Source organism: Scyliorhinus torazame, chromosome 15 (genome assembly GCF_047496885.1).
Source record: "Scyliorhinus torazame isolate Kashiwa2021f chromosome 15, sScyTor2.1, whole genome shotgun sequence".
NCBI lineage: Eukaryota > Metazoa > Chordata > Chondrichthyes > Carcharhiniformes > Scyliorhinidae > Scyliorhinus > Scyliorhinus torazame.
The window spans coordinates 203,854,046-203,874,801 of NC_092721.1; the positions used below are offsets into that span (position 1 = coordinate 203,854,046).

The 20,756-nt window shown below is 51.0% G+C and overlaps 1 protein-coding gene across 1 annotated transcript in view; it reads right to left on the reverse strand.

Moving 5' to 3' along the window:
- Positions 1 to 16,381, reverse strand: part of LOC140391342 (uncharacterized) — a 143,358-nt gene extending 126,977 nt beyond the window's left edge. Inside the window, exons 1-2 of the mRNA XM_072475922.1 lie at positions 16,330 to 16,381; positions 217 to 903 (exon numbers count right to left, since the gene is read on the reverse strand). Of these exons, the coding sequence (XP_072332023.1) occupies positions 217 to 836 (620 nt within the window). The 5' untranslated portion in view covers positions 837 to 903; positions 16,330 to 16,381. The remainder of the gene's footprint in view (positions 1 to 216; positions 904 to 16,329) is intronic.
- Positions 16,382 to 20,756: the final 4,375 nt, after the last annotated feature.

The window sequence follows — 20,756 nt, forward strand, 5'->3', positions numbered from 1 at the left end:
TGGAGCGAGAGACAGACCAAGCAAGAGAAAGAGAGACTAAACAAGAGTGAGAGACCGAGAGAGAGCGAAAGAGACGGAGAAACCCCGAGAGGGAGTGCGGGAGATAGAGGGAGAGAGTGAGAGACATGAAGAAAGTGGAGGGTGGGGATATCAAATGAATCAATAAAACAGGGGTTCCGCCCGAGTACCGAGGATGTGTCGTCCTGAGGAACTCACCTGGAATCGGCAGGAGGTGTGAATCTGGCCGGGGGCCTCATCGGAATTGGCGGCAGCAGCGGTTTGGTCCCTGTGGGCACATCCTGTCGTGGTGGAGGCAGAGGAAGATCCCGCCGATGTGTCTCACTCGGCGGGGCGACTGGCACTTGGGCTGGGGGGGAGCTCGGGGGTTGCAGGGCGGCCTTGGGTGTGCAGCGGGGGCGGGGAACGGGGGTTAACCGCTCGGGGGGGCGGCCTGGCGACTGCCTGGGGGGGATGGGCGGGAGCGGTTTCTCCGATGGGATTTGCACAGCGGAGACGGGATGCTGGTTACAGAGGTAGATGTTCCTCTTCTTGGGGATTGGTTTCTCGGATGGCTCCGGTGGGGGGTCAGGGGTCAGAGTTGCCTGCTGCGGGGGTTCAGGGGTCAGAGCTCCCTGGCGACACTTGTTCAGCGCAGAGAGAATCCGCTTGCGATGGCCAGGAAGGAAGACTCCGATTCGGGAAAGGTCCTCGTTGCGGATGCCCCAGCAGTCCGACACTTGCTGGTAGCGATTCTGGGTGAAGTGATCGGTGTACTGTTCCAGGTGGATAACACTCAGCCAGTCCTCCATACTCATCGCGTCCTCATCAAACAACATGGCTTCCAAACCGGAGGTCAGTCGGTGGTTACGCCCCACGAATCTTCAACAAGCGCCTCACAAACTCCTGCAACGAAGAATAAGCACATCCAGAATCATCATCACCATATTCCACAACACAAGAGGCCATTCGGCCAATCGTGCCTGTGCTAGCTCTTTGAAAGAACTATCCAATTCATCTTACTCCCACCCCCCCCCCACCCTTAGATGTTTTGCCAGTTTTAAATTGTCTTGACCAGCTCTTCCCAGTGGGAACAGTTTGGTAGAGAGGAGAGTCGGATAGTGGAATTACACACACACGCACACTTATTCACAACTAGCTGCACCAAGACACAAACAAAGACACCAGAACGGCAGGGAGTGGGATAGCTTGATCTTGGTTTCGGACACATGCTCGGCACAACATCGAGGGCCGAAGGGCCTGTTCTGTGCTGTACTGTTCTATGTTCAAACATACAGGCACACAATAAAAGTGAGGCAGAAAATACCGGACTGTTGTAAAAGTCGATCAGGTTCACTAATGCCCTTTAGGGAAGGAAACCTGCCGTCCTTACCCGGTCTGGCCTACACGTGACTCCAGACCCACAGCAATGTGGTTGACTCTTAGCTGCACCCGAAAAGGCCTCGCACGCCACTCAGCTCAAGGGCAATTAGGGATGGGGCAACAAATGCTGGCCCAGCCCAGCGACGCCCACATCCCGGGAAGGACATCACTTCATTGCCAGATTGACTTAACAACGGGGAATTCTCCACATGTATCTGAGGCACTTGGGCACTCAGGTCTTCAGGTTGCCGGGGGAAAGCCTGACTACAGGAGGGATCAGCGGGGCAATAAACCGCGCCCTCAGCAAACTGTCAGCAGCCACTTGAGTCGGATAATACGCCCAACGGCAGATGAAGAGGAGATGTGAGTCATCGGCAAAAAGCCAAAGCCAAAGAGGGCTGAGCCGTCGCACGGAAATCACAGGAGGGTTTAACACCTTGTATACCAGTGAAAACCCCACCCTCCAGGGCAACCCCACTCTCCAGGGCAACCCCACCCTCCAGGGCAACCCCACCCTCCAGGGTCACAACCACAACGGGTCGGTGACTCTCACTCTCAGCTAAGCAGAAGGTTCGAGTCCCCGCTCCACAGACTGGAAGACACGCTGACATTTTTCAGGAACTGTTACATCGTCAGAGGTGCCTATTCTGAAATGAGGGCGCAATTCAACGCCCCCCCCAAAAAAGAGTCACGTTTTGGGCGTGAACACGGGGTGCTTCCTGGACGGCAGCCCCGAAAACGACCCCGGTATCTAACGCGAATCAGCGAGGGACGCCCCACCGATGCCGCAAGGAAGAGATGAGGGCGCTATTTTTAATGCCGCCCCAATCTCTCGACCAACCCCCCCCCCCCCCCCCCCCCCCCCCCCCCGGGCTCCCCACCACAGCCTCTGGAACCCCCCCAACCTCCACCCCCAACGTCCCAACCTACCTCTTAGCTCGTCCACAAGCTTCCCCTCACCCCACCTCTTAAGGGCAGGGCACCCCCGGGTCTGATCCCTAGCATGGGCAAACTGGCACCTGGACATCTGGTCACTGACAGCCTGGTACCTTGGCAATGCCCTGCCAGCCTAAGATTGCCACCCCAGTGGCACTGCCAGGGTGCCCCAGTGCCTGGGTGGCAATGCCAGGGTGCCCAGGTGGCAATGCCAAGGTGCCCCACTGACAATGCCAGCATGCCCGGGTGGCAGCAGGAGTGCCAGGGTACCCCGCACTATCCCCGACCACCTGGCAGCCTCCAATGGCCGGTGAGAATCCCCAGGAACCATTACACCTGGCCCAGGTCTCTGTGGCCCTGTGCTAAACAGCGCCAGGGCGGGTTCTCCCAGGCACCGGCATTCGCTCAAATTTCAGATCTCGCGAAGTGTTCCGAGCGTTGCACATCGCGAGATCTCTTTAACGGCCTTGCCGTGTCTCTGAGTCAGGAGCAGTAAAGCTGTTCGATCGAGCAGAAGGTTGATCTAATTGGGGAGTTTTTTTCATTCACGGATGTGGGCGTCGCTGGGCCGGCATTTGTTGCCCATCCCTAATTCCCCTTGAACGGAGTGTCCCGCTCGGCCCCGTCAGAGTCACCCATATTGCTGTGGGTCTGGAGTCACGTGTAGGCCAGACCGGGTAAGGACGGCAGATTTCCTTCCCTAAATCGGCAATAGTTTGATGGTCATTATTGGGCTTTCAATTCCAGAATTTTGTTGGCTTAAAATCGCATCATCTCGAGGGGGCGGCACGGCGGCTCAGTGGGTTAGCCCTGCTGCCTCACGGAGCCGAGGACCCGGGTTGGATCCCGGCCCCGGGTCACTGTCCGTGTGGAGTTTACACATTCTCCCCGTGTCTGCGTGGGTCTCACCCCCACAACCCAAAAGATGTGTAGGCGGGGTGGATTGGGCACGCTAAATCGCCCCTTAATTGGAAAAAAAATAACTGGGGACATGAAATTTATTTTAAAATTTAAAAAAAATAAATAAAGTGCATTATCTGCCGGGGTGGGATTCGAAGCCGGGTGCCAGAGCATTACGCTGGGTCTCTGGATTAGGAATCCAGTGACAATATCACACCACCGATAATAGATATGCAGAATCTATTTCGTCTGGTCACAGAGTCCGGGACAAGGGGGCAGTACCTCAAAATGGGAGCCAGGCCGTTTGGGAGGGGGGGGGGGGGGTTAGTCAGGAAGCACTTCCTCACACGAAGAGGAGCGGGAATCTGGAACTTTCTCCCACAAAAAGCTGTTGAGGCTGAGGAGGGTCAACATGGAAAAGCACACTGTCGGTGCGGTTACTGAGGTTGGTAAATGGGGTTGGATACACTGAATGGTGGGGCAGCCTGGGGCTGAATGGTCTCGTCCAGTGGCTGGGCTTCTGCACACAGCAAGATTCCACATGGAAAACATTTCAGGCCCGGACTGCTGTCTGAACCATATCCAAAACAATCACCAAAAAAAACCAGAGGGAGTGGGGGTAATGTGGGACTTGCTCCCACAGGGAGTGGGGGAGAATGTGGGACTCGTTCCCACAGGGAGTGGGGGAGAATGTGGGACTCGTTCCCACAGGGAGTGGGGGAGAATGTGGGACTCGCTCCCACAGGGAGTGGGGAGATTGTGGGACTCGCTCCCACGGGGAGCGGGGAGAATGTGGGACTCGCTCCCACAGGGAGTGGTTAGAATGTGGGACTCGCTCCCACAGGGAGTGGGGAAAATGTGGGACTCGCTCCCACGGGGAGTGGGGAGAATGTGGAACTCGCTCCCACAGGGAGTGGGGAGAATGTGGGACTCGCTCCCACAAGGTGTGGGGAGAATGTGGGACTCGCTCCCACAGGGAGTGGGGAAAATGTGGGACTCGCTCCCACAAGGTGTGGGGAGAATGTGGGACTCGCTCCCACAGGGAGTGGGGAGAATGTGGGACTTGCTCCCACAGGGAGTGGGGAGAATGTGGGACTCGCTCCCACAGGGAGTGGGGGAATGTGGGACTCGCTCCCGCAGTGAGTGGGGAGAATGTGGGACTCGCTCCCACGGGGAGTGGGGAGAATGTGGGACTTGCTCCCACGGGGAGTGGGGAGAATGTGGGACTCGCTCCCACAGGGAGTGGGGAGAATGTGGGACTCGCTCCCACAGGGAGTGGGGAGAATGTGGGACTCGCTCCCGCAGTGAGTGGGGAGAATGTGGGACTCGCTCCCACAGGGAGTGGGGGGAATGTGGGACTCACTCCCACAGGGAGTGGGGGGAATGTGGGACTCGCTCCCACAGGGAGTGGGGAGAATGTGGAACTCGCTCCCGCAGTGAGTGGGGAGAATGTGGGACTTGCTCCCACAGAGAGTGGGGAGAATGTGGGACTCGCTCCCACAGGGAGTGGGGGGAATGTGGGACTCGCTCCCAGAGGGAGTGGTTAGAATGTGGGACTCGCTCCCACAGGGAGTGGGGAAAATGTGGGACTCGCTCCCACAGGGAGTGGGGAGAATGTGGGACTCGCTCCCACAGGGAGTGGGGGAATGTGGGACTCGCTCCCGCAGTGAGTGGGGAGAATGTGGGACTCGCTCCCACAGGGAGTGGGGGGAATGTGGGACTCACTCCCACAGGGAGTGGGGGGAATGTGGGACTCGCTCCCACAGGGAGTGGGGAGAATGTGGAACTCGCTCCCGCAGTGAGTGGGGAGAATGTGGGACTTGCTCCCACAGAGAGTGGGGAGAATGTGGGACTCGCTCCCACAGGGAGTGGTTAGAATGTGGGACTCGCTCCCACAGGGAGTGGGGAAAATGTGGGACTCGCTCCCACGGGGAGTGGGGAGAATGTGGAACTCGCTCCCACAGGGAGTGGGGAGAATGTGGGACTCGCTCCCACAAGGTGTGGGGAGAATGTGGGACTCGCTCCCACAGGGAGTGGGGAAAATGTGGGACTCGCTCTCACAGTGAGTGGGGAGAATGTGGGACTCGCTCCCACAGGGAGTGGGGAGAATGTGGGACTCGCTCCCACAGGGAGTGGGGAAAATGTGGGACTCGCTCCCACAAGGTGTGGGGAGAATGTGGGACTCGCCCCCACAGGGAGTGGGGAGAATGTGGGACTCGCTCCCACAGGGAGTGGTTCGAATGTGGGACTCGCTCCCACAGTGAGTGGGGAGAATGTGGGACTCGCTCCCACAGAGAGTGGGGAGAATGTGGGACTCGCTCCCACAGGGAGTGGGGAGAATGTGGGACTCGCTCCCACAGGGAGTGGGGAGAATGTGGGACTCGCTCCCACAGGGAGTGGGGAGAATGTGGGACTCGCTCCCACAGGGAGTGGGGAGAATGTGGGACTCGCTCCCACAAGGTGTGGGGGAGGCGATTATAGGGGAACCCAGCACATGATGGAGAAATTACTAGAAGGATGTGTCGATGGAGGGGCAGAAAGCTCCTGTGGTGAATAAATACTACGATGGAGCAAATTCAATATTGGGTTTTGCTCCTAAAGAATGACTGTGTTTATCAACAAAACCATTGTTTCCTCTGATTGAGGACAAATGTTTTGAGAGGGAAAAACACAGGGTGGCATCTCTTCGCTATCTATAGAAACAAGCGGAACTCTGGCTAACCACAAGCTATTTTCATTTAACACGTTGAAGATCTATAAAGAAACATCAATCTGTGCCACAAGGCAGATGGTCACCCATTTAGTACCAGCCAGGGGAGCTCTCTCTCTCTCTCTATGAAATCTCATTCCTTTACTGAAGCTTCTGCTACAGAGAAGCATAGTTCATTGGCAGACTATGTTGGTGAGGCAATGTACGGACACCCCTCATGTCAACGCCCAGATCAGAAACAACCATCTCCTGCCTAATACAGGACAGCCTATGTGAGAGAGATGGTGTGTGAGGCAGAGAGAGAGAGATGGTGAGAGGCAGAGAGAGAGTGAGAGAGAGAGATGGTGAGAGGCAGAGAGATGGTGGTGAGTGGCAGAGAGAGAGATGGTGTGAGAGGCAGAGAGAGAGATGGCAGAGAGAGAGATGGCAGAGAGAGAGTGAGAGATGGTGTGAGAGGCAGAGAGAGAGAGAGAGAGAGAGATGGTGTGAGAGGCAGAGAGAGAGAGAGATGGTGTGAGAGGCAGAGAGAGAGAGAGAGATGGTGTGAGAGGCAGAGAGAGAGATGGTGTGAGAGGCAGAGAGAGAGTGAGAGAGAGGTGGTGTGGGAGGCAGAGAGAGAGAGATGGTGTGGGAGGCAGAGAGAGAGTGAGAGAGAGAGATGGTGTGAGAGGCAGAGAGAGAGAGAGAGAGAGAGAGATGGTGTGGGAGGCAGAGAGAGATGGTGTGAGAGCACGGTAGCATAGTGGTTAGCACTGTGGATTCACAGCTCCAGGGTCCCAGGTTCGATTCCCCACTGGGTCACTGTCTGTGTGGAGTTTGCACGTTCTCCCCGTGTCTGCGTGGGTTTCCTCTGGGTGCTCCGGTTTCCTCCCACAGTCCAAAGATGCGCGGGTTAGGTGGATCGGCCATGATCAATTGCCCTTAGTGACCAAAAAATGTTAAGTGGGGGTTACGGGGATAGGGTAGATACGTGGGCTTCAGTAGGGTGCTCTTTGTAAGGGCCGGTGCAGACTCGATGGGCCGAATGGCCTCCTTCTGCACTTTGAGACGCAGAGAGAGAGATGGTGTGAGAGACAGAGAAAGATGGTGAGGGAGGAAGAGAGAGGTCGATATTGTGAGTGAGAGAGGTGTTTGAGATAGAGTATGAGAGGGTGAGAAAGGGAAGGAGCATGAGTGAGAGACCGTGACAAAATAATAAAAATGGAGAGGAAAGAGATCACGTGTGTCTGCATGAGAGAGAGAAACAGACTGTAAGCCGGCCTGGGCATTGCCACGATGGCAATTTCTGCACGCAGGCGTGATCGGGCCGGGATTGCCATGCGTGGTAGGGCCAGGCCACCTTCGCCCACCGCAGGATCCGCTCTTTATCTTGGTACCTGTGGACCCTCATGATTATCGCCACAGTGACTCCCCCACCTTGGGCCGCTGCCGAAGCGACCTGAGCGCAGCACAGCCCTTCATCAAGGTCATTAATACAGATCGAAGGGCAGCACGGTGATGCAGTGGTTAGCACTGCTGCCTCCACGGTGCCGAAGACCCGGGTTCAATCCCGGCTCTGGGTCACTGTGCGGAGTTTGCACATTCTCCCTGTTTCTGCGCGGCTCTCACCCCCACAGCCCAAAAGACGTACAGGGTAGGTGGATTGGCCACACTACATTGCCCCTTAATTGGAAGAATGTTATTTAATTTTTTTTTTAATTAATGAAGATCGTAAAGAGTTGGTGTCGAGAACTGGTGCCGGCAACACGAGTTACAATTTGCCTATCTGAAAATAACCCACTTATCCCAACTGTGTTTCCCGTTGGTGAGCCAATCCTCCATCCATAATATATCATCATCACCATCATTCCCGTAACAGCCTCCCCGAACAGGTGCCGGAATGTGGCGACTAGGGGCTTTTCACAGTAACTTCATTTGAAGCCTACTTGTGACAATAAGCGATTTTCATTTCATTTGATGAGAGCTTATCCAGAGCAGTAACCTTTTTATGCGGCACCTTATTGAAGCCCTTCTGAAATGCGGGTGCGCCACTGGCTGAATTCTCCGGCCATTCGCTGGCGGCGGGGTTCTCTGATCCCGTTGGCAGTGCACCCCACCCCGCTGTTTTCCTAGCAGGGTGGGGGTGGCTGCAATGGGAAATCCCCCCCCCCGCCCCCCAATTGACAAGAGGCGAGAGCAGAGGCTCCTACCGCCAGCGAATGGCGCGCAAATTCTCCGTTCTCACTCGCGGCGATAGCTGGGGCGGACCCGCAACGGAGATTCCCAGCCCACATCTACAGGTCCCCCTCTAGCTGCCCTGCTCGCTAAATCGTCAAAGGACCCCAAGAAATTTGTCAAACAGGATTTCCCTTTCACAAGACCATGTTGACTCTGTCCGATTGTATTCTAATTTTCTAAACATCCTGTCAGTGCAATGCAAAAGTGTCGCCACAGTCCCAGTGCGCCATAGGCTGCTTTCCTCTTTGAGAGAAAGAGCTGACTGGTGGTAATTTAACCTATGGGTCACCACACCTTAGACGAGGGGCAAGGGTGACGAAGTGGGCCACTCCCACCTTCATAATGGATCCTAGCACTTTCCCATAGACAGATTGTAGGTTAACTGGTCGAGAGCTTCCTTCCTTTCTGAAATACAGCTGTTCACAGTTTTTCAATCTGCCGTGACATCTCCAGAATTTAGCAAACTTAAATCCAATTTTGAATCCGTTTTTTTGCAGTTGTCTGTAAATGTGATGCAGAGAGATAGTATACTTGATTAAGTTTCAGAGTGAGTTGTGTACAGGGTGCATTCAAGCATTTCAAACTTGGTGAATCTTTATCTGATTACTTTGCTCTTTCAAACAGGTTGAACATTTAAAACTCTCAGATACTTTTCTTTGAAGGGTGTCTCAACTATGCTGGTAGAATCAGATATGAAGATATATACATATAAACAGAATCTGGAGAGATATTAATAAGCCAAGAGTGCAGATTACTTGACTTTAGAAACCCACAAATTGTTATCAGGGTGTCCAGACCCCCCTCCCCCTGGTACTTGCTTGTTGGTGATAGAGATTCTTCATTTGAAACATCTCGATCACATTATCCCGCAGTCAGCCATTGTTCCAACATGAAAACCCCCAAATGTTCTCATTTTCATTTAGTTTGGATTTGCTCATACCAGGGGAATGTGTTTAATGTGCTTAGACTGACAAGTGACAAGTAGCATTCACTCCACACAAGTGAAAAGTGAAAATCACTTATTGTCACAAGTAGGCTTCAAATGAAGTTTCTGTGAAAAGCCCCTAGTCGCCACATTCCGGCGCCTGTTCGGGGAGGGCGGTACGGGAATTGAACCGCGCTGCTGGCCTGCCTTGGTCTGCTTTCAAAGCCAGCTCTCTAGCCCTGTGCTAAACCAGCCCTCCAGGCAATGGCCACCTCCTACAAGAGAGGATCTAACCACCGTCCCTTGACATTCAATGGTATTACCATCATTGAATCCCCTACAATCAACATCCTGGGGGTTACCATTGATCAGAAGCTGAAGTGGACCCAGCCACATTAATACTGTGGCTACCAGAGCAGGTCAAAGGCTAGGATTACTATGGCGAGTAACTCACGTCCTGATCCCCCCAATGCACGGGCCACAGAAAAACCAACATCTCATCACTGACCCAACAGCGGAGTTCCCCGGCTTCAACCTCCCTCAAAGACAGGGGCCAGCCCTCAACTGAGTCCACACAAAGTGTGTTTGTAATGAGTGCGTCATTGCGGCTATGTCCTGGATCGTGCGACATGTCACATCAAAGTGCCCAGTAAGATTTCTTGCAGGCAGCACCTCACTGCCCTGTCCAGAATCTCAGAAGGCCCTGGGTAACCAAAATGGGCATCCCATCAGAAACTTCCCCGTCACATAAAAGCAGCATTAGTGATACTCATTATTTAGCATCTCTGCCTCCTGATTATTGACCCCTCTGCTAAATGCCATTCGCTCCATCAATTAGATAAACATTTGGAGGATGGTTCTGGAACACAGATAACATCATTGGACTAATAATTTCGAGACCCAGATTAACGCTCTGGGGTGGTGGGTTCAAATCCCACTCCGGCAGCTGGTGGAATTTAAATACAATGAATAAATCTGGAATTTAAAGCTCGTCTCAGCCATGGTGACCAGGAAACTATCATCGATCGTTGTAAAAACCCATCTGGTTCACTAACGGCTGTTAGGGAAGGAAATCTGCCATTCTTACCCGGTCTGACCTACATTAGATGATTACTTGAATAGAAAGGATACGGGGATAAGTCATGGTTATCAGTGTCATAATATACACCAGTATATCATGGTGCAGACACACACTGATGGACACACAGCAAGACCAATCAACACACACAACACCGCAGCCAATCACCAGTTAGAGCACACGCACTATAAAGACAAAAGAACATAAGAACATAAGAACTAGGAGCAGGAGTCGGCCATCTGGCCCCTCGAGCCTGCTCCTCCATTCAATGAGATCATGGCTGATCTTTTGTTGACTCAGCTCCACTTTCCGGCCCGAACACCATAACCCTTAATCCCTTTATTCTTCAAAAAACTATCTATCTTTATCTTAAAAACATTTAATGAAGGAGCCTCTACTGCTTCACTGAGCAAGGAATTCCATAGTTTCACAACCCTTTGGGTGAAGAAGTTTCTCCTAAACTCAGTCCTAAATCTACTTCCCCTTATTTTGAGGCTATGCCCCCTAGTTCTGCTTTCACCCGCCAGTGGAAACAACCTGCCCGCATCTATCCTGTCTATTCCCTTCATAATCTTATATGTTTCTATAAGATCCCCCCTCATCCTTCTAAATTCCAACGAGTACAGTCCCAGTCTACTCAACCTCTCCTCGTAATCCAACCCCTGCAGCTCTGTGATTAACCTAGTGAATCTCCTCTGCACACCCTCCAGTGCCAGTACGTCCTTTCTCAAGTAAGGAGACCAAAACTGAACACAATACTCCAGGTGTGGCCTCACTAACACCTTATACAATTGCAGCAGAACCTCCCTAGTCTTAAACTCCATCCCTCTAGCAATGAAGGACACAATTCCATTTGCCTTCTTAATCACCTGTTGCACCTGTAAACCAACTTTTTGCAACTCATGCACTAGCACACCCAGGTCTCTCTGCACAGCAGCATGTTTTAATATTTTATCATTTAAATAATAATCCCTTTTGCTGTTATTCCTACCAAAATGGGTAACCTCACATTTGTCAACATTGTATTCCATCTGCCAGACCCTAGCCCATTCACTTAGCCTATCCAAATCCCTCTGCAGACTTCCAGTATCCTCTGCACTTTTTGCTTTACCACTTATCTTAGTGTCGTCTGCAAACTTGGACACATTGCCCTTGGTCCCCAACTCCAAATCATCTATGTAAATTGTGAACAGTTGTGGGCCCAACACTGATCCCTGAGGGACACCACTAGCTACTGATTGCCAACCAGAGAAACACACATTAATCCCCACTCTTTGCTTTCTATTAATTAACCAATCCTCTATCCATGCTACTACTTTCCCCTTAATGCCATGCATCTTATTCTTATGCAGCAACCTTTTGTGTGGCACCTTGTCAAAGGCTTTCTGGAAATCCAGATATACCACATCCATTGGCTCCCCGTTACCTACCGCACTGTTAATGTCCTCAAAACATTCCACTAAATTAGTTAGGCATGACCTGCCCTTTATGAACCCATGCTGCGTCTGCCCAATGGGACAATTTCCATCCAGATGCCTCGCTATTTCTTCCTTGATGATAGATTCCAGCATCTTCCCTACTACCGAAGTTAAGCTCACTGGCCTATAATTACCCGCTTTCTGCCTGCCTCCTTTTTTAAACAGTGGTGTCACATTTGCTAATTTCCAATCCGCCGGGACCACCCCAGAGTCTAGTGAATTTTGGTAAATTATCACTAGTGCATTTGCAATTTCCCTAGCCATCTCTTTTAGCACTCTGGGATGCATTCCATTAGGTCCAGGAGACTTGTCTACCTTTAGCCCCATTAGCTTGCCCATCACTACCTCCTTGGTGATAACAATCCTCTCAAGGTCCTCACCTGTCATAGCCTCATTTCCATCAGTCACTGGCATTTCATTTGTGTCTTCCACTGTGAAGACCGACCCAAAAAACCTGTTCAGTTCCTCAGCCATTTCCTCATCTCCCATTATTAAATCTCCCCTCTTATCCTCCAAAGGACCAATATTTACTTTAGCCACTCTTTTTTGTTTTATGTATTTGTAGAAACTTTTACTATCTGTTTTTATATTCTGAGCAAGTTTACTCTCATAATCTATCTTACTCTTCTTTATAGCTTTTTTAGTAGCTTTCTGTTGCCCCCTAAAGGTTTCCCAGTCCTCTAGTCACCCACTGATCTTTGCTACTTTGTATGTTTTTTCCTTCAATTTGATACTCTCCCTTATTTCCTTAGATATCCACGGTCGATTTTCCCTCTTTTTACCGTCCTTCCTTTTTGTTGGTATAAACCTTTGCTGAGCACTGTGAAAAATAACTTGGAAGGTTCTCCACTGTTCCTCAACTGTTTCACCATAAAGTCTTTGCTCCCAGTCTACCTTAGCTAGTTCTTCTCTCATCCCATTGTAATCTCCTTTGTTTAAGCACAAAACACTAGTGCTTGATTTTACCTTCTCACCCTCCATCTGTATTTTGAATTCCACCATATTGTGATCGCTCCTTCCGAGAGGATCCCTAACTATGAGATCCTGAATCAATCCTGTCTCATTACACAGGACCAGATCTAGGACCACTTGGTCCCTCGTAGGTTCCATTACATACTGTTCTAGGAAACTATTGCGGATACATTCTATAAACTCCTCCTCAAGGCTGCCTTGACCGACCTGGTTAAACCAATCGACATGTAGATTAAAATCCCCCATGATAACTGCTGTACCATTTCTACATTCATCAGTTATTTCTTTGTTTATTGCCTGCCCCACCATAATGTTACTATTTGGTGGCCTATAGATTACTCCTATCAGTGACTTTTTCGCCTTATTATTCCTGATTTCCACCCAAATGGATTCAACCTTATCCTCCGTAGCACTGATGTCATCCCTTTATGTTGCCCGGATGTCATCCTTAAATAACAGAGCTACACCACCTCCCTTACCATCCACTCTGTCCTTCCGAAAAGTTTGATACGCTCGGATATTTAACTCCCAGTCGTGACCATCCTTTAACCATGTTTCAGTAATGGCCACTAAATCATAGTCATTCACGATGATTTGCGCCATCAACTCATTTACCTTATTCCGAATACTACGAGCATTCAGGTAAAGTGCACTTATGTTGGCTTTTTTACCTCTGTTCTGAATCTTAACACCTCGATCAGTAACCTCTCCTAAGTTATATTTCCTCTTAGCCTTTCTCCTAATTTTCCTTGTCGTCGAACCCATATCTTCATGTAACAACCTGCCGCGTCGCTTACCATTAATGTTTTCACTTCCCGTTTTATTTCTTTTAGTATTCCTCGTCCTATTCACTGAGCTCCCCTCAGTCACTGTACCTTGTACTGTCGCCCTTTTTGATTTTTGACTATGGCTTCTCTGCCTTACACTTTCCCCCTTACTGCCTTTTATTTCTGTCCCTGTTTTACTACCTTCCAACTTCCTGCATCGGTTCCCATCCCCCTGCCACATTATGGGCAGCAGGGTAGCATTGTGGATAGCACAATTGCTTCAGAGCTCCAGGGTCCCAGGTTCGATTCGGCTTGGTTCACTGTCTGTGCGGAGTCTGCACATCCTCCCCGTGTGTGCGTGGGTTTCCTCCGGGTGCTCCGGTTTCCTCCCACAGTCCAAAGATGTGCAGGTTAGGTGGATTGGCCATGATAAATTGCCCTTAGTGTCCAAAATTGCCCTGAGTGTTGGGTGGGGTTACTGGGATATGGGGATATGGTGGAGGTGTTGACCTTGGGTAGGGTGCTCTTTCCAAGAGCCGGTGCAGACTCGATGGGCCGAATGGCCTCCTTCTGCACTGTAAATTCTATGATGACATTAGTTTAAACTCTCCCCAACAGATCTAGCAAACACCCCCCCAGGACATCGGTTCCAGGCCTGCCCAGGTGCAGACAGTCCGGTTTGTACTGGTCCCACCTCCCCCAGAACCGGTTCCAATGCCCCAGGAATTTGAATCCCTCCCTCTTGCACCATCTCTCGAGCCACGCATTCATCCTCTCTATCCTGACATTCCTATTCTGACTAGCTCGTGGCACTGGTAGCAATCCTGAGATTACTACCTTTGAGGTCCTAATTTTAAGACAGGGGGCATCAGAGTTCCCGCTCATTCGGTATGCAGCCTCCTAGTAGGACAGAGCTTACAGCTTACAGCACAGATCCTCACCATGTGCTGAGTGCATAGTCTGGTTAGGACAGGCATAGGTCTTTAGTTTAATCTAACATTGTGTTAACCCACAGTGAAAATATGTTCAACAGTTTCTAACTTAATAAAATAGTGTTGTACTATTTTAAGTGTTGGTGGCCTGTATGTGTTCCACCCAACACAACAATCAGTTGGAGAGACGGTGTAGCCATCTGGAACTTTACATGTGCGAACCTTCTGCCCCGTAACAGCTCTGTGATAAGTGTGACTCCAGACGCACAGCAATCTGGTTGGCTCCAAACTGCCCTCTGAAGTGGCCCTAGCAAGCCACTCGGCTCAAGGGCAATGAGAGATAGGCAATGAATGTTGGCCCAGCCAGTCACACCACATCCCACGAAAGAATTTCTTTAAAAAGCAGACCAAATTTACCATATCATGAGTCAAATGCAGAAGGAAATCGGAGTAAGCGATGATAAAACGGAATGTCTCACTGGACAGAGTCAAGGGTCAAGCATGTTGTTTAAATGTTGGCGATTCAGACTTTGTAAAGATAGCCGCTTTCCTGCACTAGTTTACCAATGGTATTTCTGATAGTCAGGTAGTGAAGGATAGAAAACACTAAGAAGATTATATTTACGGACACACACATTACAAACACGCACCTCCAAAACCAACAATCACAGATTCATCGTGCTCATAGAATTATAGAATCTAAAGTGCAGAAGGAGGCCATTCGGCCCATTGAGTCTGCACCGGCCCTTACTCAAGTCCACGTATCCACCCTATCCCCAAAACCCAATAACCCCACTTAACCATTTTTAGACACTAAGGGCAATTTATCATGGCCAATCCACCTAACCCGCACATCTTTGGACTATGGGAGGAAACCGGAGCACCCGGAGGAAACCCACGCAGCCACGGGGAGAATGTGCAGACTCCGCACAGACAGTGACCCAAGCCGGGAATCGAACCTGGGACCCGGGAGCTGTGAAGCAACTGTGCTCACCACTGTGCTACTGTGCTGCTCCTATGAGCACGGTGAAAATCTAGTTAATACAACCACTGACGTTAACTAAACACAATCAATATACAATTAGCAACAGTCCAACAGCTTATTGCTCACTTTTCCGTTGAAGAATTTAAATTCTCAAACTATATTTATAAATTGTGAACCTGCGTTCTCCGAACTATTCGTCCTGGTTTTTTTTTTCAGGTCCATCTTCACATTAGCTTTTTTTTCCCCTTTGGGGGATTAGTGGGGAAGAGGATGGAAAAATTCCCAGGGTGATTTTCAGACCCGTGAACCAAAAAGTGATCACTCATTCCGTGATGAACAAGTCCTGGAGTGGGATTTGAACTGGAAGCTTGTGGAACGTAACCACCACATCAACCTAGCCAACACGGAGTGTATCCAACCCAATCTGGTCACATCTAATGTGAAACATTGGGGAGACCATTACTGTTCCTGGTACAACAGAATTAACAAGACCCCGCCCCAGGTACAGGGCAGTGCATGTTGAACATTCCCAAAAGGGCGGCCGGCACGGTAGCACAGTGGTTAGCACTGTTGCTTCACAGCTCCAGGGTCCCAGGTTCAATTCCTGGCTTGGGTCACTGTGTGGAGTTTGCAAGTTCTCCCAGTGTCTGCGTGGGTTTCCTCCGGGGGCTCCGGTTTCCTCCCACAAGCCCCGAAAGACGTGCTTGTTAGGTCAATTGGACATTCTGAATTCTCCCTCAGTGTACCCGAACAGGCACCGGAGTGTGGCGACTAGGGACTTTTCACAGTAACTTCATTGCAGTGTTAATGTAAGCCTACTTGTGACAATAATAAAGATTATGACAATTACCACTCCCTCACTAACAGAGGCTTCAGTGTACATTTCTAGCACAAGCAAAATGCACATTGGTTGTAACACACGCATACGCAGAGACGTGTGCACATATGCACACACACACTCATGCACACACACGCGGGGAAAAATTCTCAAGTGAATTTATCTTTACCCTAAACTAAAGAGTTGGCTGGCGATTTAATCAGCTACATACCTCTGACACTGCAAGAAATCAGATCGCAGAGACTCCAACAACTGGTGAGGGTGGAATCATACCCAACTGCACAACTGTTTCCACCAGGCCTAGTGTCCTGGCCCCAGATGTCCTTCTGTTTCCTGGAATACAGGCTGACACCAGCTAGCGACTGTTAAAGACTCCAATTATCTGGGAGGGTTACGAAAGAGGAACTAGGAGATCTTCCTGCTCTATGAGGAACTAAATTTAATGACACTGGTCACAACAGCTGTAAAATACACTTTGCATTTTGGAGCTCAAGGTGACAGATACCTCCTCGCACAGGCCTCAATCTCCCACTTCGTACATCTACACTCCCCGTCCCATTCCCGACTACAACCTGAACCTAAAGAGCATTGATCACTGATGACCATGCCTTCAGCTGCCCGGGCTGTAGAATCTCGAACTCTCTCTCTCACTCTCAGAAACCCGTCTGGCCCCAAATTGCTTCTTAAATTCTACCTCTTTGACCAACCTTTCGGTAACCTCATGTGGCTCGATCCCGTGACGCAGATATGACACTGAGCTGGGACACCGACACAATACCTCCCCTCAGTCCTTTGGTTCCTCAAAATACAGCCTTACTAAAACAATAACTTGTATTTGTCCAGCACTTTTTAACGTAGTAAGTAACCTGCCCCCAGGTGCTTCCCAGGAGAGTTAAACCAAATACTATTTGGCATTGAGGAGATATCAGGACAGGCGGCTAAAAGTTCGGTCAAGGATTTCGGTTTAAAGGAGCATCTCAAAGTATGAGAGAGGCGGAGCGAGGTTTAGGGAGGGAATTCCAGAACTTGAAGGCACGGCAGTCAATGGTGGAGCGATTAAAATCTGGGTTATTTGCGGTGGCACAGTGGTTATCTCTGCTGCCTCACAGCGCCAGGGACCAGGGTTCAATTCTGGCCTTGGGTGACTGTGCAGGTGGAGTCTGCACGTTCTCCCCGTGCCTGCGTGGGTTTCCTCCGGGTGCTCCGGTTTCCTCCCACAGTCCAAAGATGTGCAGGTTAGGTGGATTGGCCATGATAAATTGCCCTTAGTGTCCAAATATGTACAGGTTAGGTGGGGTTATGGGGACAGGGTGGGGGTCTGGGCCTAGGCAGGGTGCTCTTTCAGAGGGTCGGTGCAGACTCGATGGGCCGAATGGCCCCCTTCTGCACTGTAAAGATTCTAAGGTACTCAAAGAGACCAGAATTGGGGAAGTGCCGAGATCTGCGAGACTCTCAGGGATGAGCGAGTGGTTTGTCAGATTGGGCAGATTGGGCCTCAAATCAGGATACAGATATACACCTCGGTGACAGAGCGACTGGTTACTGGACATTTCACAGCTGGAGGAATTGTAACAAAAAATAGAACATCAAAGCTCAGGGAAAGCCATCCTAGATCGAATGGAGCTTGATGTGAGGAGGCTGGCAGCCAATAGTTAGACAAACAGAACCAAAATAATCACTGGAGTCAGCAGATGGAGGGCGGGGGGGATACTGGGAGAAAACCCGCTCGAGGGGAAAACGGAGGTGCAGTGGTAATATCAGTAACCCAGAGGCCCCAGGCTAATGTTTTGGGGACAAGGGTTCAAATCCCCATCACATCAACCGGCGGGATTTAAACTCAATGAATAAATCTGGATTATAAATCTAGTCTGAGTAACGGTGACTATCATCGATTGTTGTAAAAAAAAACATCTGGTTCACTCATCTTCTTTAGCGAAGGAAATCTACCGTCCTTACCCAGTCTATACCAGGACAGTAAGATTCCACATCACTGGGCAGATAAGAATAATAATCTTTATTGTCACAAGTAGGCTTACATTAACACTGCAATGAAGTTACTGTGAAAAGCCCCTAGTCGCCACACTCCGGCGCCTGTTCGGTTACACTGAGGGAGAATTCAGAATGTCCAATTCACGTAACAGCGCGTCTTTCGAGACTTGTGGGAGGAAACCGGAGCACCCGGTGGAAACCCACGCAGACACGGGGAGAACGTGCAGACTCCGCACAGACAGTGACCCAAGCCGGAATCGAACCTGGGACCCTGGGGCTGTGAAGCAACAGTGCTAACCACTGTACTACCTTGCCACCCTACCAGTGTTATAGCTATACTGGAACAGTTTGACTAGATACACAGCAAGTTCTGGAGCACGTGTCTTGAGTACTATTGTCAGGCCTTTGCAGTATCCAGTGCCTTCAGGCATTTCTTTATATCACATGGGGTGAATCGAATTGGCTGAAAACTAACATCTGTGATTCTGGGGACCTCCGGAGGAGACCGAGATGGATCATCCACTAGGCACTTCTGGCTGAAGACTGTTGCGAATGCCTCAGCCTTGTCTTTTGCACGTATGTGCTGGGCTCCTCCATTATTGAGGATGGGGGTATTTGTGGACCCCCCTCTTCCAGTGAGTTGTTTGATTGTCCACCACCATTCACAGCTGGATGTGGCAGGACTGCAGAGCTTAGATCTGATGTGTTGGTTGTGGAATCGCTTGGCTGTGTTACTTGCCGCTCCCGCTGTTTTACACACAAGTCCTATGTTGTAGCTTCACCAGGTTGACACCTCATTGTTCGGTCTGCCTGATATTGCTCCTGGCTCTCCTACACTCTTCATTGAACCAGGGTTGATCCCCTGGCTGGGTGGTAATGGTAGAGTGAGGGATATGCTGGGCCATGAGGTTGCAGAATGTGGTCAAATACAATTCTGCTGATGGCCCACAGCGCCTCCTGGAGGCCCAGCCTTGAGTTGCTAGATCTGTTCGAAGTCTATCCCATTTAGCATGGTGGTAGTGCCACAGAACACGATGGAGGGTATCCTCAATGTGAAGGCAGGACTTTGTATCCACAAGGACTATGCGGTGGTCACTTCGACCGATACTGTCAGGGACAGATGCATCTGCAGCAGGCAGGTTGGTGAGGGTGAGGTCAAGTATGTTTTCCCTCTTGTTGGTTCCCTCACCACCTGTTACAGTCCCAGTCTAGCGGCTCCATCCTTCAGGACCCGGCCAGCTCGGTCTGTGATGGTGTTACCGAGCCGCTCTTAGTGATGGTCATTGAAGTCCCCACCCAGAGTATATTCTGCGCCCTTGCAGTTGAAGCTGGATTAGTTGCTAATTTTAAATCTGAGATATAGTTTTTTGTTAAGCAAAGATATTAAGGGATATAGGTCAAAGGCCAAAGGAGTTAGTTCACAGATCAGCCATGACCTCACTGAATGGCCGGACAGGCTCAATGGGCTGAATGGCCTCAGCCTGTTCCTATGTTCCAGTGCTTCCTCCAAGAGGTGTTCAACATGGAGGAGGACTGCTTCAGCAGCTGATGGTGGCCGGTACGTGGTAATCAGGAGGTTTCCTTGCTCATGTTTAACCTGAAGCCGTGAGACTTCATGGGGGCCAGAGTCGATGTTGAGGACTCCCAGGGCAACTCCCTCCTGACTATATACCACTGTGTCGGCCCCTCTGCTGGGTCTGTCCTATATACCACTGTGCTGGCCGCTCTGCTGGGTCTGTCCTGTACCCCACTGTGCCACCACCTCTGCTGGGTCTGTCCTGTATACCACTGTGCCACCACCTCTGCTGGGTCTGTCCTGTATACCACTGTGCTGGCCCCTCTGCTGGGTCTGTCCTATATACCACTGTGCTGGCCGCTCTGCTGGGTCTGTCCTGTACCCCACTGTGCCACCACCTCTGCTGGGTCTGTCCTGTATACCACTGTGCCGGCCCCTCTGCTGGGTCTGCCCTGTATACCACTGTGCCACCTCTACTGGGTCTGTTCTGTATACCACTGTGCCACCCCTGCTGGGTCTGTCCTGTATACCACTGTGCCACCCCTGCTGGGTCTGCCCTGTATACCACTGTGCCAGCCCCTCTGCTGGGTCTGTCCTGTACCCCACTGTGCCAGCCCCTCTGCTGGGTCTGTCCTGTATACCACTGTGCTGGCCCCTCTGCTGGGTCTGTCCTGTACCCCACTGTGCCAGCCCCTCTGCTGGGTCTGTCCTGTACCCCACTGTGCCATCCCCTCTGCTGGGTCTGTCCTGTACCCCACTGTGCCACCACCTCTGCTGGGTCTGTCCTGTATACCACTGTGCCACCACCTCTGCTGGGTCTGTCCTGTACCCCACTGTGCCATCCCCTCTGCTGGGTCTGTCCTGTACCCCACTGTGCCATCCCCTCTGCTGGGTCTGTCCTGTATACCACTGTGCCACCACCTCTGCTGGGTCTGTCCTGTATACCACTGTGCCACCACCTCTGCTGGGTCTGTCCTGTATACCACTGTGCTGCCACCTCTACTGGGTCTGTCCTGTATACCACTGTGCCAGCCCCTCTGCTGGGTCTGTCCTGTACCCCACTGTGCCGTCCCCTCTGCTGGGTCTGTCCTGTATACCACTGTGCCGTCCCCTCTGCTGGGTCTGTCCTGTAT